This window comes from Mustela nigripes, chromosome 11, assembly GCF_022355385.1.
Source record: "Mustela nigripes isolate SB6536 chromosome 11, MUSNIG.SB6536, whole genome shotgun sequence".
Lineage (NCBI taxonomy): Eukaryota > Metazoa > Chordata > Mammalia > Carnivora > Mustelidae > Mustela > Mustela nigripes.
Genome location: NC_081567.1, coordinates 231,514 through 255,788, shown reverse-complemented (window position 1 = coordinate 255,788; position 24,275 = coordinate 231,514). Strand labels below are relative to the sequence as shown.

At 61.4% G+C, this 24,275-nt stretch overlaps 1 protein-coding gene across 6 annotated transcripts; it reads left to right on the top strand.

Moving 5' to 3' along the window:
• The first annotated feature begins 3,423 nt into the window (after positions 1 to 3,423).
• Positions 3,424 to 22,503, top strand: PDGFA (platelet derived growth factor subunit A). Of its 6 annotated transcripts, none has more exons than XM_059414246.1 (8): positions 3,435 to 4,061; positions 5,467 to 5,596; positions 7,079 to 7,175; positions 11,590 to 11,694; positions 13,772 to 13,959; positions 20,091 to 20,217; positions 20,608 to 20,676; positions 22,372 to 22,503. In XM_059414246.1, the coding sequence occupies exons 2-7, from the start codon at positions 5,534 to 5,536 to the stop codon at positions 20,661 to 20,663; spliced, it is 636 nt and encodes a 211-aa protein (XP_059270229.1). In that variant the 5' UTR covers positions 3,435 to 4,061; positions 5,467 to 5,533; the 3' UTR covers positions 20,664 to 20,676; positions 22,372 to 22,503. The 6 variants fall into 6 exon arrangements, with proteins under 6 accessions (XP_059270227.1, XP_059270229.1, XP_059270225.1 ...); XM_059414242.1 differs by lacking the exon at positions 3,435 to 4,061 and adding an exon at positions 4,186 to 4,364; XM_059414247.1 differs by lacking the exon at positions 3,435 to 4,061 and adding an exon at positions 4,374 to 4,551.
• Positions 22,504 to 24,275: the final 1,772 nt, after the last annotated feature.

Here is a 24,275-nt window from a genome sequence, read left to right as displayed (position 1 = left end):
TATAGTTTATTTAACTCAATGCCTCAAAAATGCTATCATTTCAACGTGTAATTCACATGAACATTCGTAACGGGAAATTTCACACTCTTTGCCTCCCGATGAAGCCCTCTCGGCTGCGTGTGTTTTGCCTGTGCAGCCAGTCACTGGGCAGAGCAGCCACGTTTCACATGCCCGTGGCCACAGGGGGCTGGCGGCTCCCGCACGGGACAGCATCTGAGCCACCAGGTGTCCTTGAGCGCAGGTCTTCCTGCACAAAATAGTCACAAGATGCCTGTGAGCTCAGAGCTGTTTTACACTCTGTTTCTGTTTGTGTATTTAAAAAGGAAAATAAAAGCATTTAATAGGGAGTAAAAAACAACACAGAGAATGCCTTCCTGGCCCTGTGGGCAGGTTTCTTACCACTTCTGGGGAGCCTGGGCTGGAAAGGCCCAATCCCAGCCACTGGGGCCTGGGGCAACCTGAGCTAACAACGTAATGAACGCCCCCACAGGCACTCTTGATCTCCAAGGAGCCGTGCCCACTCGGCTGGGGCTGCTCCTGGATGAAGAGCCCTGAACCCAGAAATCCTTGCCCTGAGATAAAGGGAAATGTGGTGTTTCGTCATTACAAATTGTTCTGAAATCCGCTCCGGCTCTGGAGGCCTTGCTGGCACCCTCCCGTGCCAACCAGCCTGGGTGCCAGGGCCCTACAGCTCTGCATATGGGTGTGTGTGTGTGTGCACGCCTGTGTGGATTTGTATGTGTGCGTGTGGGTGGGAGGGAGTGTCGTTGGCCGTGGGAAGGGTGGTTGGCCCCCATTTTCCAGAGAGAACTGAGACAAGGCAGTCTAAGTACAAACACATGCCAAGACAGAGGGCAGCCAGGACTGGGGTGTGCCCCTCTTGCCCTGTGCATGTTGGGCCTGGGGATCGAGTGGGATGGGCTCTAGTCCTGGTGCCTGTGCTGCTGGGGGACCCAGCGTCGCTCATGCTCCCATCCGTGTGCCTCGGGACAAATGCCCCCTGAGGACTTCTGCTTCGGTGTATTAACAGGGTTCGCACAGAGGAGTCTGTGCGGTCAGAGCTGACCGCTGGGGGCCACGCCACTCCTCGGCCCTGACGCTGTGGCAAATAGCCTGGCTTCCAGGCCCATACATGTTCCCATCTGTAACGTGGGGAGAAGTGGGAGAGATCCATTGCTCGGTGTCTGTGTGTGTGAAATGAAATCACGCCAAACTGGAGAGGCTCAGTGGGTGTCGGCCAGGACTCCTGCAGGGGGAACAACATCAGAGCGATGAGGGAGCAGGCAGACAGAGGCACATTGGCAGTGAGGTGGACTTAGGGGGACACGCACCCTCAAGGTGCTTAATAATGGCAGATGCCCCTCCCGCAGGTCCCCTACTTGGCTCTGTGGAATGGCCAAGGCCCTTCCCACTGCTCCGGGCCTCGGGGTCATGGGCAGTGCCTGTAGGCCACCAGCAAGGGGCGGACGCCCAACGCCCAACCAGTCACCCCTGCTGCACAGCAGCTCTGCTCTCTGCCTCTTTGGAGCACCTGACTCACTTTAATTATGGGCCTGCGGGCACGTCGGGGCGCGCCAGAGACGCCCAAGATAGCCCGGAAGCACCGGCTCCGGAGGCGACCGGACATCCCTGCCCTCTGCCAGGTGCACCGTCCCCTCCCGCCAGCACCTCCCCACCCTGGAGATCCCCGCGGCGCCCCCCACTTCCGCGCGGGGCCCTCTGGCTGGCCTCCCGGACAGTTCCCTGGGCTGGGGGTCAGATTAGCCTAGGGGCAGCGCACTGTGGGCAGGTCTTCCTCCCGCTAGTGGGCCCTAGCCTCTGCTGGGGCCTGGGCGGGGATGCCCACAGAGCCGGGAACGCCGCTCCCACGCACTCGGCATTGCCGCCCACGCCTCCTCCAATTCCCATGTATATTCAACCTCATTATCAAATACTTGCAATGAACCGTGCGAACCGCCTAATAGTGGCTGGAAGTGAAACTGGATCCCGGGCGGAAGGAGCACGTGACCACGCCTGCCCGGCAAGGATCAGGGACAGCAGCGCTGGGCAGGTGCAGTAGCCTCCGGGCTCACGGTCCCCTCTGGGGGGCAGGGGGAGAATCTGAAGCCCACCTCCTCACCCGGCCACCCCTTCACAAGGGCCAAAAGGAGGGTGATGGGAACCTGAATAGGTTGGGCAGGGTGTCGGGAGGAACCAGGGCCAGGGAGGGAGCATCCGTGGGGGTTCTCATCTAAGTTGGTGACCTCTTGGTCAAGTCGGTTCTCCCGTCTCCATGTCCCGTTCTTGGAAACTGGGTTCCTGGGCCTAATTCTGCTGGTTTCTTCCAGGGATCAGGGGAGGTTGGGGCTCGTGGGGCTGGGGATCTTTGCCCCACCCCAGCTGGAGCACACACCGTGTCCTAAGTCCCCTCCAGAGGCGCCTGGTGGTGCGGTTTGCCACTCTCCTGCAGCCACTGTTGTCTGGTCGCTATGACGACTCGTCCAGGTTTTATTTTTAATAGCCGCCAGCGATTAGAGAGGGCCGCCAGAGGGAGGGCCTCAGGCGCTGCTCCCCCCCTACCCCCCCATCGCTCTCTAGTGGTGGTGGGGGGGTGGGATGCACCTAGGCCTCGCCCTAGGTGCCCTTGCTTTCCCGCCCTGGAGCTGGCCTGACTGCTGTGGCAGGCTCCCCCTTAACTCCCCTGCTGGCGGCAAACTCCAGCTGGGCACCCCTTGGAGGTCAGGGAGAAGGGGCACACATGTGGCGGGGTGGGGTCTGGAAGGGCCCCATGCCAAAACACAAGTCGGCCTTCCCTCCTTCACTCCTATACCCACTGTGGAGCCCAGTCCTTTAACCCTGAAGGTGTGTCCTCAGGTCCCTCTGCCCGAGGGGAGTCCAAGGCTCACACAGCCCTGAGGCAGTCCCGTAGGGCTGCAGAGGCGATGGCTCAGATGGAGTTCAGCCTGAGTCCTGGTGGTGCGTGTTCCGTCGGCTTCCCCAAACCCGCCGGGGTGTCCCCCTCCAAAATCACAGAAGGTTCCACCTGGATGGACAAGGACTGGCCCTCACGTGCTTCTGAACGTCTCCAAGTTTTCCCTGGTTCTGCCTTGTCCTCCTTCACCCTTGTCACCCTCAACACTCGGAGATTGGGCTTGGTGGTGGGTGGTCTCCTGAGGCTGCTGCCTGGGGATGGCAGGGGATCTGGGAGGCTGCAGGGGTGTGAAAGCCTGTGGAAGGACGCCAGTAAACCCCAGCCTTCTGGGAGTGGCAGAAGAGATCCCCCCTCCCCCTCCCCAGGTATTAGGGGGAAAGCGAGCACCCCCCGAAGCGCCCTCCCGACTTGGCCTTTGAAATGCTGGAGCCCGCCGAGCCAAGGATGAAAGACTGCCCGCGGGGCTACGCCTTTACTGCCTTTGTCTGGCGGGAGGGCGGCCGCGGCAGGGCGCAGGCCTAATCCACAGGATGGGGCCGAAGGGGGCGGAGGCCTGGGGCGGGAGGAATTCCCGGCCGCCGTCCAACCTCCCACCCGCTAGGGAGTCTCCGAGCCTTCGGGGCCTCGCCGTCTAGCTTTGGGGTCGCAAGGCCGGTCTTCCCTCCTAGCCCTGCTTCCAGGCTCGGCTGGCCCCTCGAGGGACCCGCTGGTCCGATCCCACCTGCCGTAGGCGGACAGGATCTGCCTCGCTCGGGTGCACCTGCCCTTTGGTGGCCGGGGAGCGGTCCAGCCGCCTCAGGCCTCGGCCTCCGGCGCGCTGCTCCCCCGCATCGCGCTCGGTACGGCGCCTCGGCCGGAGGTGGCGCTCTGTGCGCCCGGCGGATCCCGGCGTGGGAGGCTCCGACTCCGGGGGTTCCTCGCGAGCCGCTCCTTTCTCTTCCTTCCCTTCCGCCCCCTCGAGTTCCCGGCTCAGGCCGCAGCCCAGGCTTCTCCGAGGGAGTGGGGACGCGGGCTCCCAGGGTGGGGACCAGGCACGCTGCAACCCCCTCCTCCGACTTGGGCGCTCTCCCATCTCGGAATGCGGGTGGAGGTTCCTCACTCAGGCGCCCCAGGCATCGGATTCTGGGCGGGGGCGCGTGGCAGCCGCCAGGTGAGTGCCCCAGACGCGCCCCTAGACCCGCCCCACCTCTCACCAGAAACTCACTCCCCCTCCTTTTATGGAGACGGGGAGGCCGGGGCCCTGGATCCTAACGGTGGAAAGAGGCCCGAGCGCCGGGGCGGGGGGCCGGAGGCGGGGGCAGGTTCGCTTTTGCCCTTTTTGGCGTAGCAGCTCTGGGCGCTGCCCTCTGCCGCCGCTGGGGCCCGAGGGAGGCGATCCGGCGACGGCGGCTCTTCTGCGGCGGCCTCCTCCCCTCCCCGTCCGGTGCCGCAGGATTGCAGCTGCCACTGGAGGGTGGGCAAGCTCAAGGGAGGGGCGCGCGGGGAGCCCGCCGGGCGAGCGGAGCCCCGCGGCTGTGCTCGCAGCCAGGCGCGGGGCTTTGATGGATCTCACTGCCTGCGTGAGCGCCACTGTGTGCTCACTGCAGCGGCGGCGGCGGCCGGGCCCTGCCTGGCCCGTGCGGCCCCCGCGCGCTTCCGAGGTGCGGGTCCGGGGCCGGGAATCCGGGGGAGGCGAGGGGGAGGGGGCGGGGGAGGGGCGCGGCGGCGGCGGCGCTATAACCCCCTCCCCGCCGCCGGCCGGCTCCACACGCGCGCCCTGCGGAGCCCGCACAACTCCAGCGAGCCGGGCCTGCCCGCGCCGCCGCCTCCTCCTACTCCTCTCCCCGGCGGCTGCTCCGTTTCGGCCCAGCACCCGCCCTCAGGCCGGCGCGGCGAGGCCCCAGGCGGGCGGCGGCTGCCAGGCGGCGCGGCCGCGGGCGCTGCCCAGCTCCGGCCGGCGGAGGGCGGAGCGCGGCGCCAGAGCCGAGGGCACGCCGCGGAGGGGCGCACGCAGGCCGCCGGGCCGCGCCGTGCTGGGCCGCGCCGTGCCCGGCCGGGCGGCGGCTGCGAGAGGAGGCCGGAGGCGAGCGCGGGGCCGGCGGTGGGCGCGCAAGGCCGCCCGCAGCCCGCAGGGAGAGCGCGAGCCCGCGGCCGGGGCCCGGCCGGGCGTCCAGACAGGTGATGGGTGGTGCGGCGGCGGCAGCTCCAGCCTCGCTCCGGGGTCCCTCTCGGGGCTGACGCCCGCAAATATGCAGAATTACCGGCCGGGTCGCTCCTAAAGCCAGCGCCGGGGAGCGAGCGCGGCAGCGGCCAGCACCGGGAACGCACCAAGGAAGAGGCCCAGCCCCCGCCCTCCGCCCCTTCCGTCCCCACCCCCTACCCGGCGGCCCAGGAGGCTCCCGGCGCGGCGGGCGCGGCGAGCGCGCACTCCCTGCTCCTCCTCCTCCTCGCTGGCGCTGCCTGCCTCTCCGCACTCGCAGCTCGCGCCGGGCGCGCTCCGCCGGCTCCCTGCTCTCCGCGCCACCCTCCTCCGGGCCGCGCTCCCTGAGGGATGGTACTGAATTTCGCCGCCACAGGAGCCCGGCTGGAGCGCCCGCCCCGCGGCCTCGCCTCCCCGCCTCCCCGCCAGCGCCTCGGGACGCGATGAGGACCTGGGCTTGCCTGCTACTCCTCGGCTGCGGATATCTCGCCCATGCCCTGGCCGAGGTGGGTGCCACCCCCGCGCCCTGTCCCCTCTCCGACTCCCCGGGCGCACGCCTCCTGCAACCACCCGCGGGCCGGGGCGCCTCGGGCTCTGGGGCTCTGCAGAGCGCGTTTTGATTTCTGCTAGGGTGGTCGGATTTTTTGATTTTTTTCCAACTGGGTTTTATTTTCTGCCATGCCGAAGTATGTCTGGTGAGTTTCCAGCGTGTTGCGTCGCTCTGCCGTGGAGGGACGGAGTGGCGCGGGGTGGACGAGTGGGGAGAAACTTCGGGGGGCGCGGGCTCCTCTCCGGGGAGGGGGGCCCGGGGAGCGGCGGACAATGCAGTATCGGGGTGCAGGGGGCGCGGAAAGGGGTGTGTGTGTGACCTGGCGGAACCTGGGAGGGGAGAAGAGCGGCGGATAAACACGGCGGTTGCGGCGGAAGCCCCCGGCAGGCAGGGTGGGCCGTGCGGGTCCGCAGCCCCCCGGTCCCTGCTCTTGAGCCCGGCCGGGCGGCTGGGCCGGCGCAGTCCCGCCCGCCCAGGGCCTGCTTACAGGTGGCTGAGCGAGACGAGCCGGGGCCGGGCCAGGCGCCCGCGTCCTCCCACCGCGGGCGTTCCCCCCGCCCCCACCCCCATGTCGAATCCCTATCCCCGGGAGCTCTGCTGTGATGAATGACTTTTCTGCAGCCCCCGTCGTGGGAACTTAGTGCCTGAGACCCCTCCCTCCCACACCCACACCCACACAGCGACCCCCGACTCCCTCTAAAAATCTGGAGAGTGGGGAGAGCCCGGGAGGTGGGGGTGGTCTGGGCAGGAACCGGGAGCCGCGAGAGGTGGAGATTTAACCCCCCCCGTTGCCGGGCAGCCTTTCCCAGCCGTCTGCTGGATTTGGGGCGCCTTGGGCGGTGCTAGGACCGCAGCCCGGCCAGAGCGGGTGGGGCGCGCGTGTGAACGAGTGAGTACGCGCGCGCGCGCGCGTTTTTGCGACGGAGACCCTCGACCCCACAGGTTCGGCCCGGGATTCCCGGGTGTGAAATTTAAGCCGCTGGCTAGATTAAAGTGTTAAGGCTGCCGTGACTTTCGTCGCCGATCCGTGACGCATTTCAACTTGATCTTTCTGGATGTCGATTTCACTATTAAAATCAGAAACTCCACGGCCCCCTCGCTGCCGCTAGACCTCCTGTAACTGACACCCGGGGCGGTGGGCGGTGGGGCCGGGGTGCCCGGGTTTTGTTTGCAAATTTAAAGGGGGGGGGGCTTGCTTTCTGCAAAGGCGGACCTGGATGGGGGCCGGGAATTTGGGGTCTCACCCAGTCCCCTCCCTCCGCCCCCTCCCCGCGTCTGACTTCAGGGCCCCGGGCAGGGGTCGGACGGCCGGCGAGCTGGGAGGGCCTGGGACTTGGGACCGGGCTACCGCGGCTGGGGGACCCGGCGCTCTCCGCTCTCGCGGCGTGGGTGCGAGCCGGCCGGGTGGCGGGCGCTGACCGTGTGGCTCTGCTTGCAGGACGCTGAGATCCCCCGCGAGGTGATTGAGAGGCTGGCGTACAGTCAGATCCACAGCATCCGGGACCTCCAGCGACTCCTGGAGATAGACTCCGTAGGTAAATCGCGCCCCTTCCCTCGGCGCGCGGGGCGGGTGTGCGGGTTGTGCGTCCCGCGCCGCCTCCAGCGCTCGGGCCGGCCGGGCGCCGCGCAGGAGCGCACCGAAAGGTCAGAATCCAATCTCGGGCCGTAAAAGCCCAGGCGGATGAGTCAGGAGTTTCTCTTCCAGTCCCCACTTTCTCTCCCCGCGGCGGCGGCCGCGAGCTCCTCGCTTGCCCGGGGATTGTTTTTGCATTTAAGGATAATGCCGCGCGTGTCACACAAAGTTCAGCAGCGCAGAGGGCGCCGGCGCCCGGGCCAGGTGTGCGGGCCTCGGGCCTGCCCTGTGGGGCCGGGAGGAGCGGCTGAGTGGGCCGGGGCTTGGGCGCAGAGCCCTGGACGCATGCCCCGCGGGCAGGCACGCGCTGGAGGAGCTGCCCCTGGCCAGGGCGGCTTTGTCATTGCCGGGAGCTGGTGGCCCGTTCCCGCCGCAGCTCTGCCTTTGTGGTTGCAGGAGTCCCGTGCCTTTCTCTTTTTCACAGGCCCATAAAGAGGCGCATCTTGGACACATCTGGTATCTGGGGACTATTTTGGGGCTCACCGTCAGGCCCTGGAATCTAGCCACTTTAGAGGAGAGTTTATTTGTAAAGGCATAGTTTTGAACCTCATTGGTGTCAGTGAGAGAGTTGGAGGGGCTGGATGGACAGGGAAAGGTCACCAGGGACCCAGGCTGTTGCTGGTGGGGTGGGGGCCATGGTGTGGCGGGGAGGGTGCCTTTTCCTAGAGGACAGGGATTCTGGCCCACATCTTTGCGGTGTCCTGCTCCACGTTAGTACTTGGTGGGGCAACGCTGGTGTGAGGGTTAGTTACAGAAACACGTCTTATTAATGTTTGGTTAAAAAGAGGCCCCAAATGGGCTTGTCAGATGGAAGGCTGAAGGTAGCAGAGGTCGGTTGGAACAATTCTCAGTGAAGATTTTGCTCTCACTGCAGGCTACCCTCAAAGAGGGGGGCGTGGGGGGGGGAATTAAGTAAAATCACATGGTCTAGTCATTTGGAAATTTGTACCTAATTATGGTGGTGGAGAGGCCTGAACTATTTTCATTTCATGCCAAGACCATTTGCTAGCAAGGCCGATGGTTTCTGTAGTTTCGTGACCCAGGAAATCCTTTGGCTGATTCTTATCAGGAAGGGGGTAGAATTTCACTTGGAGATCAGAGTTGGGCCAGGGGGGATTTTGGTCTGGTTCCTTGATGTGTAACCCTGGGGAGAAGGATTTGGCTTCGGTTAGCTGAGGAAAACACTCGCCTACATTCTGCTGGTCCCTGGCAGATCGGTGAAAGTGGGGAGGCTGCCTCCCCAAGAAGATTCAGGCCTTTTTTTCTTTTTTGGCTTGCTGGAGCAAGGCCGGTGCAGGGCTGGGGCTTCTCTGTGGGATGGCTTTGGGATGCCACCGGGAAATGGGCCATTCACTTTCTGTTGGGGCCATTCTTATTCTGGTCTCTGCTGTCCCTCCCCCGCTCCATTAGCACTTTCTGCATTGCAGCTTGGTGGGTTATGCTGATGGCATTCCTGACCTGGGGGCCTTTGGGCCCAGAGCCTCTTTGGGAGGTTCCAAACTGTAAAGGCAGGACGCCTCAGCCAGTTCCCTGGCTGGTTTCAAATTGCCCCCTTATAAAAATCCCTGGGTGTTTCCCTTCTGCTCTCCACCCCACCCCTGCCTTCCACCTTCTGTCACCTGGTTTGGGGTCTTACTGACTAGGATTCTGGGGATTCTGGATTCCTCATGCTTAGGAAACTGGGGTGCAAACAGAGGGGGTTTTCTAGGATCACCTTTACTCCCTGGGTTTTACCCTAGGAGACCCTTTGTGACACAGATCCCAACGTGGGTCTCCATCCTGGTCTGGCACCCTCCTGCAGACCGGGAAGTTGCAAGCCAGGGCAGGGCATGGCCCAGTTTCTGGCCGGAACCTGGAGCTGCCGTCGGGTGCTCCCAAAGCTCGAGTTGCTCTCTTTCCCCCAACACCCGTTCCCGCCCAAAGCTGGAGCAGATCTTGCTGCTGTGGGGGTCAGTTACCTGAGGACTAAGGTGCTCTCCAGGCCCTGGACGCCCCCTACCACGAGGTCCAGCTGGAGGTCTCTGTAGGATCCCTGAGAAAGGAGCTGGGATGTGGAGAAACCCATTTGGTAGTCCAAGGATGAACCAGCCCCTTCAGGTTGGTGTTTTTTTTGGGTGTAGAGCTAACCAGGCCTGGGAAGCAGACTTTTTCTCCCAGGCCCTCTCCTCCCTGGTGGGGCCTTGTGATGGACTCTGGATGGGACAGCAGGCGGCCGCATCCTCATTTTACAAATGAAGCCGGAGGCGATGGGATTCTTCTCCCAGGAGCAGTGAGAACTGCATGGAGCTGGAGAGTTCCCAGAGTTTGCGTGGAGTTCGGGGGCAGCTGACTTTGCACGCAGGGCTTTTGGGTGGAGAGACAGTGTGTGGTCTCTGAATGACCAGTGGCTGGAGTTTGGGACTTGTGCGTTGAGTGTGTTGAGAAATCAGCCATCAAGCAGTGAGACGGCCTGGGAGCTTTGTTCTCTGAGTAGCCTGGCCTGGTGCCCATGCAGTGGGGTCCCTGAGGGGTGGACACATGAATGTCCCCATCTTGGGCCATTAGTGCTCCCCCCAGGACTGAAGGCAGGATGACTGGTCCCCATCTTGAGCTGTCACTTGGATATTTGCGTGCAAAACAAAAGGGAAACCCCCTTGATTAACTGTCCTGAGCCTTGTTCCATCAGCGTCTTCTCTGCTAAGTCACTGCTGGGTCATTTCTCAAGTGGTGTCAGGCTGAAGGCCACTCCCCCATCAGTGTGGACCGCGACCACCCATCTTGATTGGGGGCCAGGAGAGGGCTCTTGTCTTGCAAGCTGTCCGCCCGGGGGTTTGGGTTTCAGGGCTGTGGTCTCCTCTGTCTGTCCAAGCAAGTGGCTGGAATGGGGTTCCCGGCCCCCTCCTGCGGTCCTGTCCTTGCTCCTCAGACGCATCAGGATCCAGTCACCCGTGGAGCTGGGACACCTGGCTTTCAGGCAGCTAGGAAGTTGGTGGCTGATGGGACATTTTCTCCCGGAGGCCAAGGATGGGCCGGCTGCTCTTTGGTTTGAGGATGGCAAGATGGCCACCACCAGGACGTGACTCATAAATGTCACTTTTTGGTGAAAAAATGCTTCTTGTAACAGTGGTTGATGGGAAATTCTTACTGCATGAATAGTTGTGTTCTGATCTTATTTTGGGTCTCAGAAAAATTAGTGGCAGTGGAACATTGAGTCATTTGAAGTGAGAACTTGGGTTCTTCCCAGACTCTAGTTTTCTGAAAAGACGCATCTTTTGCTGTTTGCACCTTTTGCCTGGTTTTCAGTTTGCATTTTAAGGGAGCAGCGGTTTTGGATTTGCTGGTTTGTGGACAGTCGCTGAGGCCCCGGTGGGCCGGGCACCCAGCGGGGGGCCTCTGGCCGGGCTGCTGGCCAGGAAGACACTTGCCTTCTCCGGGAAGGGACAGCAGGACACGGGGGAGGTCTGAGCAGCTGCCGGAGCCCTTCGCTGTGGGGACTTGCTTCTTAGGAACTGGTGCCCCTGCTAATCTACTGGGGAGCCAGGGATGGAGGGGGAAGTAGAAGGAGAGCCTCCAGCTGGGTCTGGGGCCAAGGCAGGGAGGCCTAGAGTGACCCACCTCATCCTGGTGGGTAGGTCCTGGTGGCAGGTGGTGGGACCGTGTGTCTCTTCTAGGAATCTGAGAGACCTGGGGCTCCTCTAGGCTGCCCAGGAGGGGGCTCTGGGGCGGGCAAAGGCGATGTACCAGGCACTGCAGCAGACCTGGGGATTGGGGGCCAGTTCTGACTTTGACCCTGGGACTGTGGGTCTGCTTCTGGCTGCCTGGCCCCTTCTGCCAGGCACCAGGATTCCTGGTCATTTATTCCTCCACCTGTATTTCCTGTAGCCTCTTGAGTGGACTAACTCCAGGAACAAGCAGAGTCTGGCTGTCGACCCAATTGGGCCTCGAAAGTTAGGGTGATCCATGGTTTAGTAAGAAGAGAGAGAGAGAGAAATGCACACACATCAGGGAAGCCACGGCAGCCTCATCTGCCCCTTTTGGACCGTTCCCGTGGGCCTGGCTGGGAGCAGCGGGCCTGGTAACACTGGGTCTCACCAGGGGAGATCACCTGCCCCTTCCATAGGGAACAGGACGCAAACACCCCCCCTGCAGAGCACAGCAGGGGTGCCACATTTGGAGGCCCTCCATGTAGGCTTCCCAGAGGTTGGCAGGAGATTTTTAATATGTGGGAGTGGCAGCTCTCCCAGGGGACCCCGTCTTTCTCCGGGAAGCAGGCAGTGCCGCTGGACAGGCCCCCGGATTTGGGCCCGCTGGTCACCGTTTCCTCTTTCTGCCTGCAGGGGCCGAGGATGCTCTGGAAACGAGTGTGAGAGCCCATGCAGGCCGGGCCCCCAAGCATGCACCTGAGCAGCGGCCCGTGCCCATCCGGAGGAAGAGAAGCATTGGTGAGCCCTGGGCCTGCCAGGGTGAGGGGAGGGTGCATGTGGGATCTAGGGGGCTCTCCCCACCAGGGCTTCAGTGAAGCAAAACAAAGGCCCCTCTGCACAGGGGCCCCAGCGCCTTCAGCCCTGGCCTCCCGCCGTCTCTCCGGAGGCCTCCCTCCTGCCCCGGCCCGTCTGCTGCCTGCTGCAGCCTGGCCTGGGCCAGGAGTTTCCAGGAGAGGGGAGCCGTCATAAATTCCTTAAGTGCCCGGTCTTGTCGGGGCCTGTTTTGGAGGAGGACTTGCTGCAAACGTGGTTGCGTTTCCTTTCCAGTCTGGAGTGCATGGCCTGGCAGGCGGCTGCAGCTCGGGCCACCAGCAGATGCCCCTGCCCCTGGCCCCCACCCCACTCGCTGGGCACAGGTTTGGGGGGGTGTTTGCGTCCTGTTCCCTAGCAGAGCACCCTGTGTCTGCCTGGCCTCTTGAGGCTGTGGGGGTTTTTGGGTGGCTCAGTTCTGAGACAGAACTTGGCCTGCAATTTGCTGCCAAAATGGGAGTGAGCGTGGTCAGGGAGTGTGACTCCCCCTGCCCGGAGTCCCATGCCACCCGGGGGTCCCTCCTCCATTCCTAACTGCGTGGGATGCCCCGCCCCCCCCCCACTGCTGTTCCCTGCCTCAGAGCTTAGATTTCTCCCGGGATGTAGACTTAGTAGCTTTGGACTGGGGTGCAGCATGTGGGCGAGGGTTCCTCCTAAAGGCAGGTGGGCCCACCCAGATGACGTTGTGGTAGGCTTCCTGTCCTCCAGACCCATGTCACAGGTGAGGGCGCTCCAGCAGGCCTGTCCTGTTCCAGATGGGGAGCCCCGGGCCCCATCCGGCCAGGGCCCCCAAGCCCCTTGCAGCCAGTGGGCACTGGGCTGCTTGCCCTGAGCAGAGCCCTTTCCCCACACTGGGGCGGCCAGATTTCCAGTGCCCAGCCTTCCGTGTTGGCAGGCCTGCTCTTGGAGACCCAGCGGTCCCCCTATCCAGGTGCTTCCAGGATGCTCCCCTTCCTGGGGAGGAGGATGCAAGCCTCCTAAGTCCCTGGGGCTCTAAGGAGTCTTCTGGCCCTGGTGGGGGTGACGGGCAAGGGAGAGGCGGGCACCTGTCCCTGGGGTTGGGGTGGAGGCAGGCCCCTGTTGTCCTTCAATTGCATTTCAGGCTCTTCCGCTTGTCTGCAGGGGGCGGGGCCCTGCCCTGCCTGGTGCTGGCCGTGGGGGTTGTGCTGGGCCCTCTGTGGGTTCTGGGGTCCTTGCCCGGGCTCCCCAGCCCTGTATTACTCAAGGCCCAGTGGCCCTGGGGGCTGGTGTGGATTCGTAGGGCAGCATGTGGGGAGGAAGGTGCATGTGCTGGGGTCCCCAGGTGGACGTCTCATTGGGCAGTGGTGCCCTGGCCTCTGCTGTGTTTGGGACTTCGGGTCAGACAGATGGGCCTCTGCTGAGGAGCACAGAGCGGAATGTAGAGCCTGTCCCTCCTCTCTTGGTGACCTTTAGTGAGCAGGTCTGTGGCTCGTGGGGTGGGGAGGTGGACCTGAGTCCCGTGTCCTGCATCTCCTGCTCACCTCGGGTGTCCTGCCTTCCTGGGCCTGGCTTGGTAGCTGTGGCAGCTGCTGGGGCTGGGCCCTGATTGGTCCAGTGGCTGTGGGGTCCATTGCCCTCTCGCTCTTGGGGTCCCATCCTTGGCTTCCCTGTTTCTCCCCATTCTCCACTAGCCGTGGGAGCTCCCTAACCATCTGTGCAGAGACTCCCCCCGACCCACCCCATCAGCTCCCGGTCTCTCCCTACCCCCTGCAGGCCGTGTCAGGCTTTCTTGTTCACGTGGCCCCCTCTGCCAGCAGTGCCCTTCCCTTGGAGCCTCCCTGCCTGGCCCTCACTACTGCTCCTTGGGCCAGCCCGAGTGCACCCCGTTGGGGGCCCAGTGTGTGGACCCTAGGGTGGCCTGATGTGCTGCAGGGATGCGGCCACGTGGGGACACGCCCCCTTCAGGCCTTCAGGTGGGGGGGGTGCTGGGTTCCTGTGGGCCACGGGGCATGGCCCGGCCTTCACCGTGGCTCTTGCTCTGCAGAGGAAGCCATCCCCGCGGTCTGCAAGACCAGGACCGTCATTTACGAGATACCTCGGAGCCAGGTCGACCCCACGTCCGCCAACTTCCTGATCTGGCCGCCGTGTGTGGAGGTGAAGCGCTGTGCAGGCTGCTGCAACACCAGCAGCGTCAAGTGTCAGCCCTCCCGCGTCCATCACCGCAGCGTCAAGGTGAGCTGGCCCGCCCCGGGGTGCCCGCCAGGCCCGGGCACACAGCAGGGTGCTGGAAGAGCCGGGACCCGGGGCTGGGCCGGCTGCGGGGGAGGGGGTGTAGGCGTGTGGTTCCCTTCCCCCTGTCTCCCCATGAAGCGACATCACGGACCAGCCTCAGGACATGGGCCATGGCACGTGGCAAGACGGGCGCGGGGTCCTCTCAGCCTTTCCCCAGAAGCACAAGGGAAGCAGGGCCTACCACATTGAGCCTCCGTCCCTTGTCTGTAGGTTAGAGAGGGCACCCTTCTCTGCTGTGGGGTGGGTGTCCGTGGACTCCTGCTGAGCGCCCTCCTGGGGGTGCCTCAGTCCTGGGGGCTGGGCCTGCAAAGCCAGCCCCTCCCCTCATTCTGGGAAGCTGTGCTCTGCTCAGAGACCCTCATGATGGGCGCTGGGTTGGCCGTCTTTGCTATAGTCCCTGGGTGCTGGCACACAGCTGGGCGCCTGCCCCAGAGCCCTGTCTGGGGCTGGAGACTTCCAGGTCACGTTCAGATTACCTGTGCGGGGGCTCCTTGTTCTTCCTGCCTTAGTCCTTGCGGGAAATCAGCCTCTTCCGTTCGCCCTGGGCTACTACACTGGGGTCTTGGCCAGACGGTGGTGTTTTGGACCAGTGGCTGGAGGGGTTCCTGGGGCATGGGTCTGTTCCTCTCTGGCCTGACTTGCCCCATCTGTGAAATGGGTCTGAATCATGGTGATGTGCTATCTCAGGCTGTGTGGGACATGGGTCCCGGGGCAGCTGGGCCCCCGTTTGGAGGGGAGCTGTTCTGCGTCCGAAAGGATAGCACCAGAGTGTCTTGGTCTCTCTGTTGTGTGGCTAGGCTGTAGAGTCCTGGGTGCTCCCAGTCTAGGGGAAGGGGCTGCCATCCCTGGAAGCTGGCTCTGGGAAGGCTGTGGTCCCACGAAATCTGGGTTGTGGATTTGGGCAGCGGGACACCTACTGAGTGGCAATGGCCTGCCCACTCAGCTAAGCCTCCAGTGTTCCCCAGATTCTGGGGGTATGTCAGAAGCCATTCCTTAACTGGAGATTCAGAGCCTGTGTGCCCGCTGCCAGTCCAGGGCCCCTGGATGTGGGGCCCTGGCCCCAGAGTGAAGTGCAGGGGAGACTTTCTTACTCACAGACCATGGAGCTGGTTGGGACACTTGTTTGTCACGTGAGAAGGCACGTCAGGCCCATAACTGGGGCTCCACCTGACCTCTGGGGACTTGGTCCTTGAGCACCTGGGGCATTGAGTAAGCACATTCCACAGCTTGCCACACTGTGCTCTCCACGGCGGAGGCTCCCAGCGGCCTGGTGCACTTGCCTGGGCGCTGGCTCTGGTCTTGGCAGGGCCCCCAGCTGGCATGGGGCCCAGCTCTGCACCCTTTGTTAAAGGGAGAAACAGAGGCTCAAGGGGATGGGGCTGTGCGTTCTGCACCAAGACTTGTCCCTTGCTGCCTGCTGTGGGACCCCTTGGGTCTCCATGTCCTTGCTTACGGGATGTTGTGAAGGGGGTCTCGTGAGCCCTGAGAACCCAGACACCTGAGATCTTTTGTTCCTGGGAGTGGGGGTGCTGGAGCTCCACATGACAGTCCCTCATGTGGGTGCAGGGTGTAGGGTTGCCCTTTGGGCGTCCAGCTGGTCTCTCAGAGACACAGCGGTGCTGGAATGAAGTGGGGCTCCCTGCCCTGTGGGCTCCTGCCTCCCCTGGGTAAGGACTGGGGTGTGTCTGGTCCCGGTGTGGGCTGTGATCCCCTCCTCCCAGCCCACCCTGAGTGGGTGGACGTGTGGGCATCAGGGGCTACTTCCTGGGAGGGGCCACCATTGGCCTTGGGCACAGGCCTTGGGCACAGCCAGGGCTCCTCGCACAGGCCTTCATCTGCTTGGACAGGGTCGCAGTCTGTCCAAGGGGACGGACAGGCTGAGTCCTGCAGCTGGAGCCTGGTGGCCCGCTTCCATGTCCGGCCCTGCCCTTCTCGGGCCCCTTCCTCGTTCTCCCTCAGGGAAGGCAGCTCCTTCTCCCTGCCCACCCATCAGAGGGTTGGCAGGAAAACATCCGGCCCTAGACACTGGGGGTTTTGGCCGAGAAGGGACAAAGGGTCAGTGAAAACAGGAGGTCCATTGTGGAGGGTGGCCTGGTCCCCTCGGCTGCCCAGGAAGCTGTGGCTGCTGCATTGGGGTGAGGCGGAGCGGGCTGGTGGGCCTGGCGGAGTCCTGTGCTGAGTGTCTGTGAGGGGTGCTGGGGCCAGCGGGGGCCCATGTGGCTGTGCAGGTGGGATGTCTTGCCCCGAGCTGACACGTGCCTGGTTTTTTGGTTTACGGCTTTTTGATCACAATTAGAGGCCCTTACTGGAGAAGGTAATGGGAGGCTGAGAGCAGCCCCAACACGAGGCCCAGATGCTGACTTGCCTGGTATGCTTCACTGAACGCCCCCAGGACTTAAACTGGGGTGGATGGCTGCCTCTACTCCGTGACCACCAGGGACAGTGGCCTGAGGCTCCTAGGCAGGGCCTCTAGCCCTCTGATGGTCTCAGGTGTGGGCCCTTTGCTCTCTGGGGCTGGGCTCTCATTTGTCTCCTGGGACCTGCCTTCAGTGTGGTCCCCTTGGGGTTGCAGGGACAGCTGTCGTCAAATCTTGGGGAGGGATGAACACGTTGTCTGGGCTGGAGCCACACCTGTGTGTCCCTGTGTCAGCTCGCCATGCTCAGCATTTGGGGTCTGCCTTTAGGGGGGCCACGCGTGCTCGCTGACTGGGGTCCTGGATGAACCAGCTCTTCCTCTCCCCAGGGAATGCTGTCCCCAGACCCTGTAGGCAGCTGACCCTGTCCCCTAGACCCCAGGCTTGAGGGCTAGGAGAAGGGGTGGTGTAGATAGCGGGACCCAAGACTCTGGTTGCACCCGCTGGGGCTGTGGGGCGGACCTCCAGCCTCTCACGGCATGGCGTTGGAAGTTGGGGGCTCCTGTTTTCTTCAGGGCATCCTGTCGGTTTACACCCAAGTCTGTTAACTTGGTTAGGCCCCCAGGTCTCCAGAAGCTGGGACTCAGCCCCTGGACTACACGTGGGGCAGCCAGCTGTGGCTCTGTGTCACCCAACCTCAGGCTTCTGGAAGCTGGGTCTGGGTGTGTCTGCCAAGGAGCCCAGGATGGGCCTCTGAACCCTGATGCAGTGTGTGATCCAGCTCAGGGACCTTGGGGGGAAATCAGGGTGGATCTCCTGTCCGAGCTGCCTCAGTGTTCCCGTCTGGAAAACAGACTGTAATTGGGTCCTTACAGGGTAGCTGTGAGCATTGCAGTGAGCGACACAGGGGTTCAATAAATGCTGGTGTTTGTCATGGACAGTGCTGTGCCCTTGACTCTGGGGTGGTCAGGCCATAACCTGGGGAGGGGGTCCCCAACAGGGGCATTGCTCTCCCTGGCCCAGCTTGGGACACCCTGAGTAGCAGGAGCTCAGGGCTTCTGTGTTCGATGTCTCTTTTCTGGAAGGAGTACTGGCATCACTGGATGGTGCACTCGGGTGGCTTTGCCCTGTGAGTGTACAGGTGGGGTGGTTCTTGCCAGGCGGCCTCACCACGGCAAGTGGATTGTCCTCTCTATAGGGCGCAGCTCAGACGCTTGGGACACGGACAGAGGGAGAAGAGAGGGAGGGGTGTGGGGATCCTGTTTGGGCTGCAGGATGGGTCTGGGGGCTGAGGCGACAGGAACGAGGGTCCCAGAGACACAAACATCTTGTTCTGGGGACTTGGCTGGTTTAGAGGCTGCTTGGAGAAGTTAATATTCACAGTGTGTTCTTGGGGGAAAAATGCAGCTACTTCCTGGCCAGACGGAGGTGGTGGAACGGCTTGGAATCCTCACATACCCAGAAGCAGGTGCAATCATAGATCGTTGTTTGTTTTTCTTTGATAAAAACAGCCCGTCTGCAGAGAAAGTGGGTTCCCAGACTGGAGTGGCCGGTGTTGGGAGTGCTTTGCCAAGGGGACAGTGGAGGGGGGAGGTTCTGGAGCACCTGCCTTCTCCGCCATGGCTGGTCTGTGGAAAACAAGCCTGCCACCCGCACCCAGAGCCGTGGTCCAAGTACCCGCTCCCCTAGAGTAAGTAGGTGAGGTACTCGCCTAGCAGAGGTCGTGCTGTGCAGAGGGCCAGGCCCCTGCCTGCCCCAGCCTCCCTGTGTCCCTCAGCACAGTCCAGTGTGCATGGGACGCTTGAGTGCTCCGAGCTGGGGGCCGCAGCCTCTGACCTACCGGCTGAGAGGCCCTGGGGCTGGGTTGGGGCGGGAGGGGGCTGAGGCCAACCCCAGGTTCTGATGCCCAGAGGGCTGGCACGCTGGCCAGGTTCAGGCAGGGGTCCTCTGCCCTCTCAGGAGGCCCGCTGAGGTTCACCCCACCCAGTGCCCTCAAGGGGAGGTTCACTCTGGGCCCCGGGGGCTGGTTTTGCTAAGCTCAATGTGCTGAGACAGGGTTTGCTTATTCCGAACGGGAGGTGGCCCAGTGGCAAGTTCTAGGTGCTTGTCTACATGTGAAGCCCTGGGGCACAATCCTTGTTCCCATTTTATAGACGGGAAAGTGGAGACTTTCTGCGCCCATGTCCTGAGGATCTCTCTCTCTCTTTTCTCTCCCTCTCTCTCTCTCTCTTTTTCTCTCTGTGGTCCTGGTCTCCTGGAGCGGTAGGTGCCATGAGGAGCTGACCTGGCCCCGCAGCTGGAGTTGCTCATATCCGTGGTCCTTTCCTCTACCTCTTCCCTCCTTAGGAAACCTGCCAGGCCTAGCCCCAAACCTGGCCTGGCTGCCACTCCACCTCTGAGCTCACACCTGGCTGTCTGCATTCACACCTGAGGCCACACACCACTTCCCGCGGCTGGCGGGCACCCGGCACCCTTTGCACGGCGGGTTAACCATTAATGTGGCCCAGCGGCTACGGGTGGGTCTGGACAAGCCCTGAGTCCTGCTCACCTGTGGGGGGGGCCCATCCTTCTTGCCTGGGGTCCACTGGCTTCTGGGCTCCAGGCCTCTGTGTTAGAACTCCCCCTCCCATCACCTCCCCTCCCATCTGCCCCAGCCTGGGGGCTTCTGCTCTCCACCAGGGAGCCTCTCACCCCTGCCAACTCCCTGATGCCTCCACATGCTTGGGGTATAACCTGCGGGGACCCCTTTCTGCTCCCTTTCTGCCTCAGTTTCCCCAGGCAAATGGGGTGGAATGGCTATCCCTGGAGGCCAATCCCAGGACTGCAGCCCAGTGTCAGCACAGATGGGAGCATGGGCTGTGTGCCCAGATCTTCGGGGTCCAGGGCAGTGGGGACATGGTGGTCCCACCCCCGCTGGGGACTGAGCTCAGGCTGGGTGCTTTGGAGGGGAGCCCCCTGGAGGAAGGCTTGCTTATCTAGGGTTCTGTATCTCCTCCGTGAGTTGGGATGGAGTGAGCCCACCTTGACCACGCTCACTGTGAGTGCCATGTGCACATACGTGTGAGCATGGAGCTTGTTCTTGGGACAGGACATGTGTGTGCACATGCGTGTAATTGTGGAGGGTGGACTGGCGTTCCCACGACAGAGTGAGCCAGTTTCCCAGGCCCGAGCTGGGGTCCATAGGGACTCGATTTCTCAGCTGCCTTGGTTTGTGCCCATGGGCCGGACACAGCCATGTGCTCCTGGTGGCTCCCTGAGAGAGGTGCAGAGAGAGGCAGTTCCACTATGTCGTGCCCCCTGATGATTTGGGCCGACAGAGGTTTGAGTGGACGGGGGAGGCCCAGCTGCAGGGGTCACTGGCTCTGGGCTAGGCCTGATACGGCCTGGGACCCCTGCCCATTCTTCTGACAAGGCTGGCGTTCCTTTGGCCAAGGTGAGCTGGGGGAGCCACGGGAAGGCCTCCAGGTGGCTGCGGGGGGCCTGGCGCCTGTGGAGTCCCCCTTTGCGGTCTGTCAGGTTCCAGTGAATGTGCCCCAAACCACAAATGCCCACAATTACCTCTCCCCCTGGCGCTCCTGCCTTTCTGCGGGGAGGTGAGAGGTTGGAGGTCAGAGGTCAGCCTGGGCGGGGTTGAGCACGTATGCACGTCGGGGCTCCCGGTGTACTACATGTGGGGCGTGGCCGCGGCGGTCATGGCGGGGCTGTTGTTTCGGGCAGGTAGCCAAGGTGGAGTACGTCAGGAAGAAGCCAAAGTTAAAGGAAGTGCAGGTGCGGCTGGAGGAGCATCTGGAATGCACGTGCACCGCCGGAGGGCCGAACCCCGACCACCGGGAGGAGGAGACGGGTAAGTCCCGCCTCGGCGCGGCCCCTCCCACCCTGTCCCCTCAGCCTCCGCCTCAGCTCACTTGGCGCAGTCCGCGGGGGGCGCCCGCCAGCCCCGACGGGCGTGCTGGGGGACGCTGGACGTCCCCGCCCCGGTTGGGGTGCCTGGGAGCCGCGCGGCTGGGGCGGCGCCGGGACACCTCCCGTCCCCCATCCCAGGCGGACTCTGCTCGGAGGCAGCGTGGCGTTCTGACCCGCGGCGTCGGGCCCGATCCAGGGCACCAGGAAGTGTCTCTGTGCCAAAGCTAATCGCGTTTTCTTGCAGAAAGACAAACACCTCAGCTATTTATTGCCTCAGGTCCGCAGCCCTAACCCTTAGGCCCGCTCACACTCCCTGCCCTTCTGTTAACAGGAAGGCGTAGGGAGTCAGGTAAAAAACGGAAAAGAAAAAGGTTAAAACCCACCTAACGCAGCCAACCAGGTAGGCGCTGTGTGCGGCTGCGCCGTGGTTCTGCGGGTGGGGGGGAGGTGCCCGGCTGATCACAGGCGAATCCCTCCCGCGGCAGCCAGCTCGCGGCTCTGATTGATCGGCCCTGATCGGCCTGCAAGCTTCCGGTGTCTGGCTGGGCTGCGGGTCTGCTCGCTCGCGTGTCCTGCTGCTCCCGAGTCCCCGCTCTGGCTTGGGTCTCTTGCGTTAATGGGGGAAGCCCTGGCGTCACGTGAGTGGAGTGAGTCGGGTTCCTGAATGGCAGTGGGGTAGCTCTGATGTCTGTTAGCCGGGATCACCTTGGGCAGGTTACCCGTCCCATTTGACAGATGGAAGACTGAGGCTTACAGGGATGATAGGTGAGGGAATTGAAGACTGCGGGGGGGGGGGGGGGGGTTCCTGTCTGGAAATGTTTCACAGACATGTAGGGCTGTTGACTGCTGTGTTGGAAACTCTTTGGCTGCTGGTAATACCAAAACCAACAAGGGCTGGGGTGAGGCAGACGTTTAGGAGCAAGTGTGGTGTCTGGGGGCTGTCTATCCTCAGAGTTGCCTCATGGCTCAGGATAGCTGCTGAAGCTCCAGAAATCACATCTACACTCCAGGCTGGAGGAATAAAGTTGGGAGAGGGACAGAAGAGCCCTCTTAGAGAAGTCCCACTCAGTGACTTCTGCTGTGATACCCTGGCTGTCCTTCAGCTGCAAGAGGACCTGGGTAGCGTAGTTTTGTAGAGAGGCATGCTGCTTCCCAGAAGAAAATGGGATTTGGGTAACCACAGTCATGATGAGGGTAGTTTCCAGCCTTCTTGCTCCTTGTTGTTGGCCTGGAGAGCCTGGTCCTTGCCTCTGGTCACATGTGATCCCACAGCATCCCAAACAGGTGGTTGTGGGAGATGGTATCTCAGAGCCCAGGTGCTGGTTGAATGACTGCAGAAAGCTGCCAGGTCAGCTGCATTGAGGTTGGTGGGTCTGGTGCATTCCTCTGGGGAGGAAAGGATCCACTAGGGTGGGTTCCTGAAGCGGCCTCAACACAATTTTTGCCTGTGATTTTTGCTTTCCCTGAGGGTGTGGCTCTGGGGGTGGTTTTGTGCCTGCATGTGCACCCAGTCTGCATACCATCGATTGGGCTCTGGCCTCCATGGGCCAGCCAATGACAGAGATGTCAAGTGCATGGGACGTAGAGTCCCTGCTAGCTTGTGAGTGGTACAGGTGATGTGGATGAAGAAGAGCTGTTCTTAGCCCAGAGCTCAGTGTAGATTTGCCTGGTTACCAAGACCCTGCCTGTCTGCCTGGCAGCACCCATCCTCAGTGTTGTCTTATGGCCCAGAATGGCTGCCAGAGCTCCAGAAATCATATCAAGCCCTCTGTTGGGGTGGGGGTGGAGAAAGAACACGAGGAAAAAGGCAAAGAAAGAACCATTCTGGGCCTCAGTTTCCCTCATCTGTACAATGGGAGAATGGGGCTTGTTCTAAGGAATGTTCTGTGAGATCCCAAGAGCCTCGTCCCAGTTCTGGTCAGGAGGTTACAGAAAGGGTACTGAGGCATATTTGATTTGGAAAGTGCCACAAAACCCTGAAACCCCGAGATTTGTCTTGGTGTGTGTGAGTGTGTTTCCCTGTGGTCACTATCCCTGCGGCGGCGTGCGTGCTCGGCTCCTTGTCAGTGTCCGTCTCTCTCCCCTCTCCCTGCAGATGTGAGGTGAGGATAAGCCAGCAGCCCTTTTCCGGGACACGGATGTACATGGCGTGTTACATTCCTGAACCTACTATGTACGGTGCTCATTGCCAGCGTGCGGTCTTTGTTCTCCTCCGTGAAAAACTGTCTCCATGCACACTCGGGAGAACAAAGAGACAGTATACATTTGTTTAATGTGACATCAAAGCAAGTATTGTAGCACTCGGTGAAACAATAAGAAGCTTCCTTGTCAAAAAAAAAAAAAAAGAGAGAGAGAGAGAGACAGAGCAAACAGAACCACAAAACATGACAAACAAAACTGACTCACAAAAATATCTAAACAGTTGTCGGAATGGAGGGACACCCCGTGGGATGGAAGCGACGTGCCTCGGCCGACCGGATTTCTGTCCAGGGTCACAGGTGCTTCTGCCAGGGACACAGCCTGCTTTCTGGAGGACTCCGGGCGGGGGCCGAGGGCCCTGCAGGGCAAGCGGGAGCAGGGATGTCCCAGAACTGCCACGGGACTTAGAAACACATCTCCTTGCTGTAGTGTTTAAGTCTATACAGAAACCTTCCCGAGAGCCTTAAGTGGATTTTTTTTTTTTTTTTTTTTTTTTTTTTTTTCACAACATAAAGTTTTTATTTAGCTTTTTTTTTTTCTTTTCGGCTCGCCCCTTTTTTTTTTTTTTTTTTTAATTATCTCTTGGATGACATTTACACCGATAACACCAGGCTGCTGTAAGTCAGGACAGTGGGACCGTATCTCCCCTCGCAGGATGCGAACAAATGAGATGTATTAAAATAAACATGGTATATCCACCTATGCATCACTTCCTAAATGTTTCCGGCTTTACGTGTTTGTCCCCTGCCCCCACTTTATCTTGCCTTTTAATTTAAGCCATTTCGAGAGAACTATGCGTGAACCAATCGAGTCCGTCCCGGGCCTGCCGCTCCCAGTCCTCGCCTTGGCGAGGTGGCCCTGTGCCAGTGTTTGGACAGAATCTGAATTCTTTATTTTTGGTAAGATGTTACGCTTTACATGTATTCAACAGAAATGTGTGTGTGTGTTGTGTTTTTGTTTTTGTTTTGTAAAGGTGAAGTTTGTATTTTTATCTAATATTACCAGTTTTGTATACCTGAGAGCCTGCTATGTTTTTTTCTTTGAATCAAAAGGAAAAAGAAAAACCCACCAACAAAACCCATACACGTGAGAAGTGCTTTGTGGTCACATTTTTCTAGTTGCATAACTGAGTCTAGACCCTGTCTCCTGGCCCGGGGCTGTCGCTTGGGGGTACCTTGGGCCACCCTACCACCAGAGCCTGTGCGGCGAGGCCTACCCTTGGGATTCTGGGATCTGATGGTAATGGGCCGACAATGCCATCCTGCCTGGGTGTGCGGCCTCGTGGAGACGGAGACCAGGCGCCCACCCGAGCAGCGAAGCAGACGATGGCCTTCATCCAGAAGTGAGTTGACTTCAGTGTCTGCGGGCTGAACCCGGGAAGGCCAGCCGCCCTGTGTCGCCCATGACCCGCTCTCCCTGCTCCAAACAGAGGCTGTGTGACTGTCATGATCCCTTTATTGCCTGTGGGGTCTCCGGAGCAAGAGCGAGCATCTCTGGAGTTGGTGTGTTCGTGGGAGAGTTTCTATAAAAGCATTCCTTCAGCAGCCCATCTTCACGGTGTGGTTCCTGGTCTGCAGTTCACGCGAAGGGCGGCAGGGGGTAGGGGCTCGAGGGGCGGGCCCAGGTGGCAGCATCCCCTCAGCTTGTGCTCGGCTGTGTGCAGCCCATGGAGGCTCCGTCCCCGTGCTGGGCATCTCACAGCTGCGCTGCTCGGGACATGGGGCGGTGGAGACGTGTGTGATGGTAGGTGGGCAACATGTGATTTATGGATTTATGTTTCTCCGAGATGCTGACAGTACT

Coding starts and splice junctions, on each gene's coding strand:
- PDGFA (XM_059414244.1), top strand. CDS start 3,990: ATGCGGGTGGAGGTTCCTCACTCAGGCGCCCCAGGCATCGGATTCTGG. Junction 4,062..7,078: donor GGGCGCGTGGCAGCCGCCAG/GTGAGTGCCCCA, acceptor CTCTGCTTGCAG/GACGCTGAGATCCCCCGCGA. Junction 20,218..20,607: donor CCACCGGGAGGAGGAGACGG/GTAAGTCCCGCC, acceptor TTCTGTTAACAG/GAAGGCGTAGGGAGTCAGGT.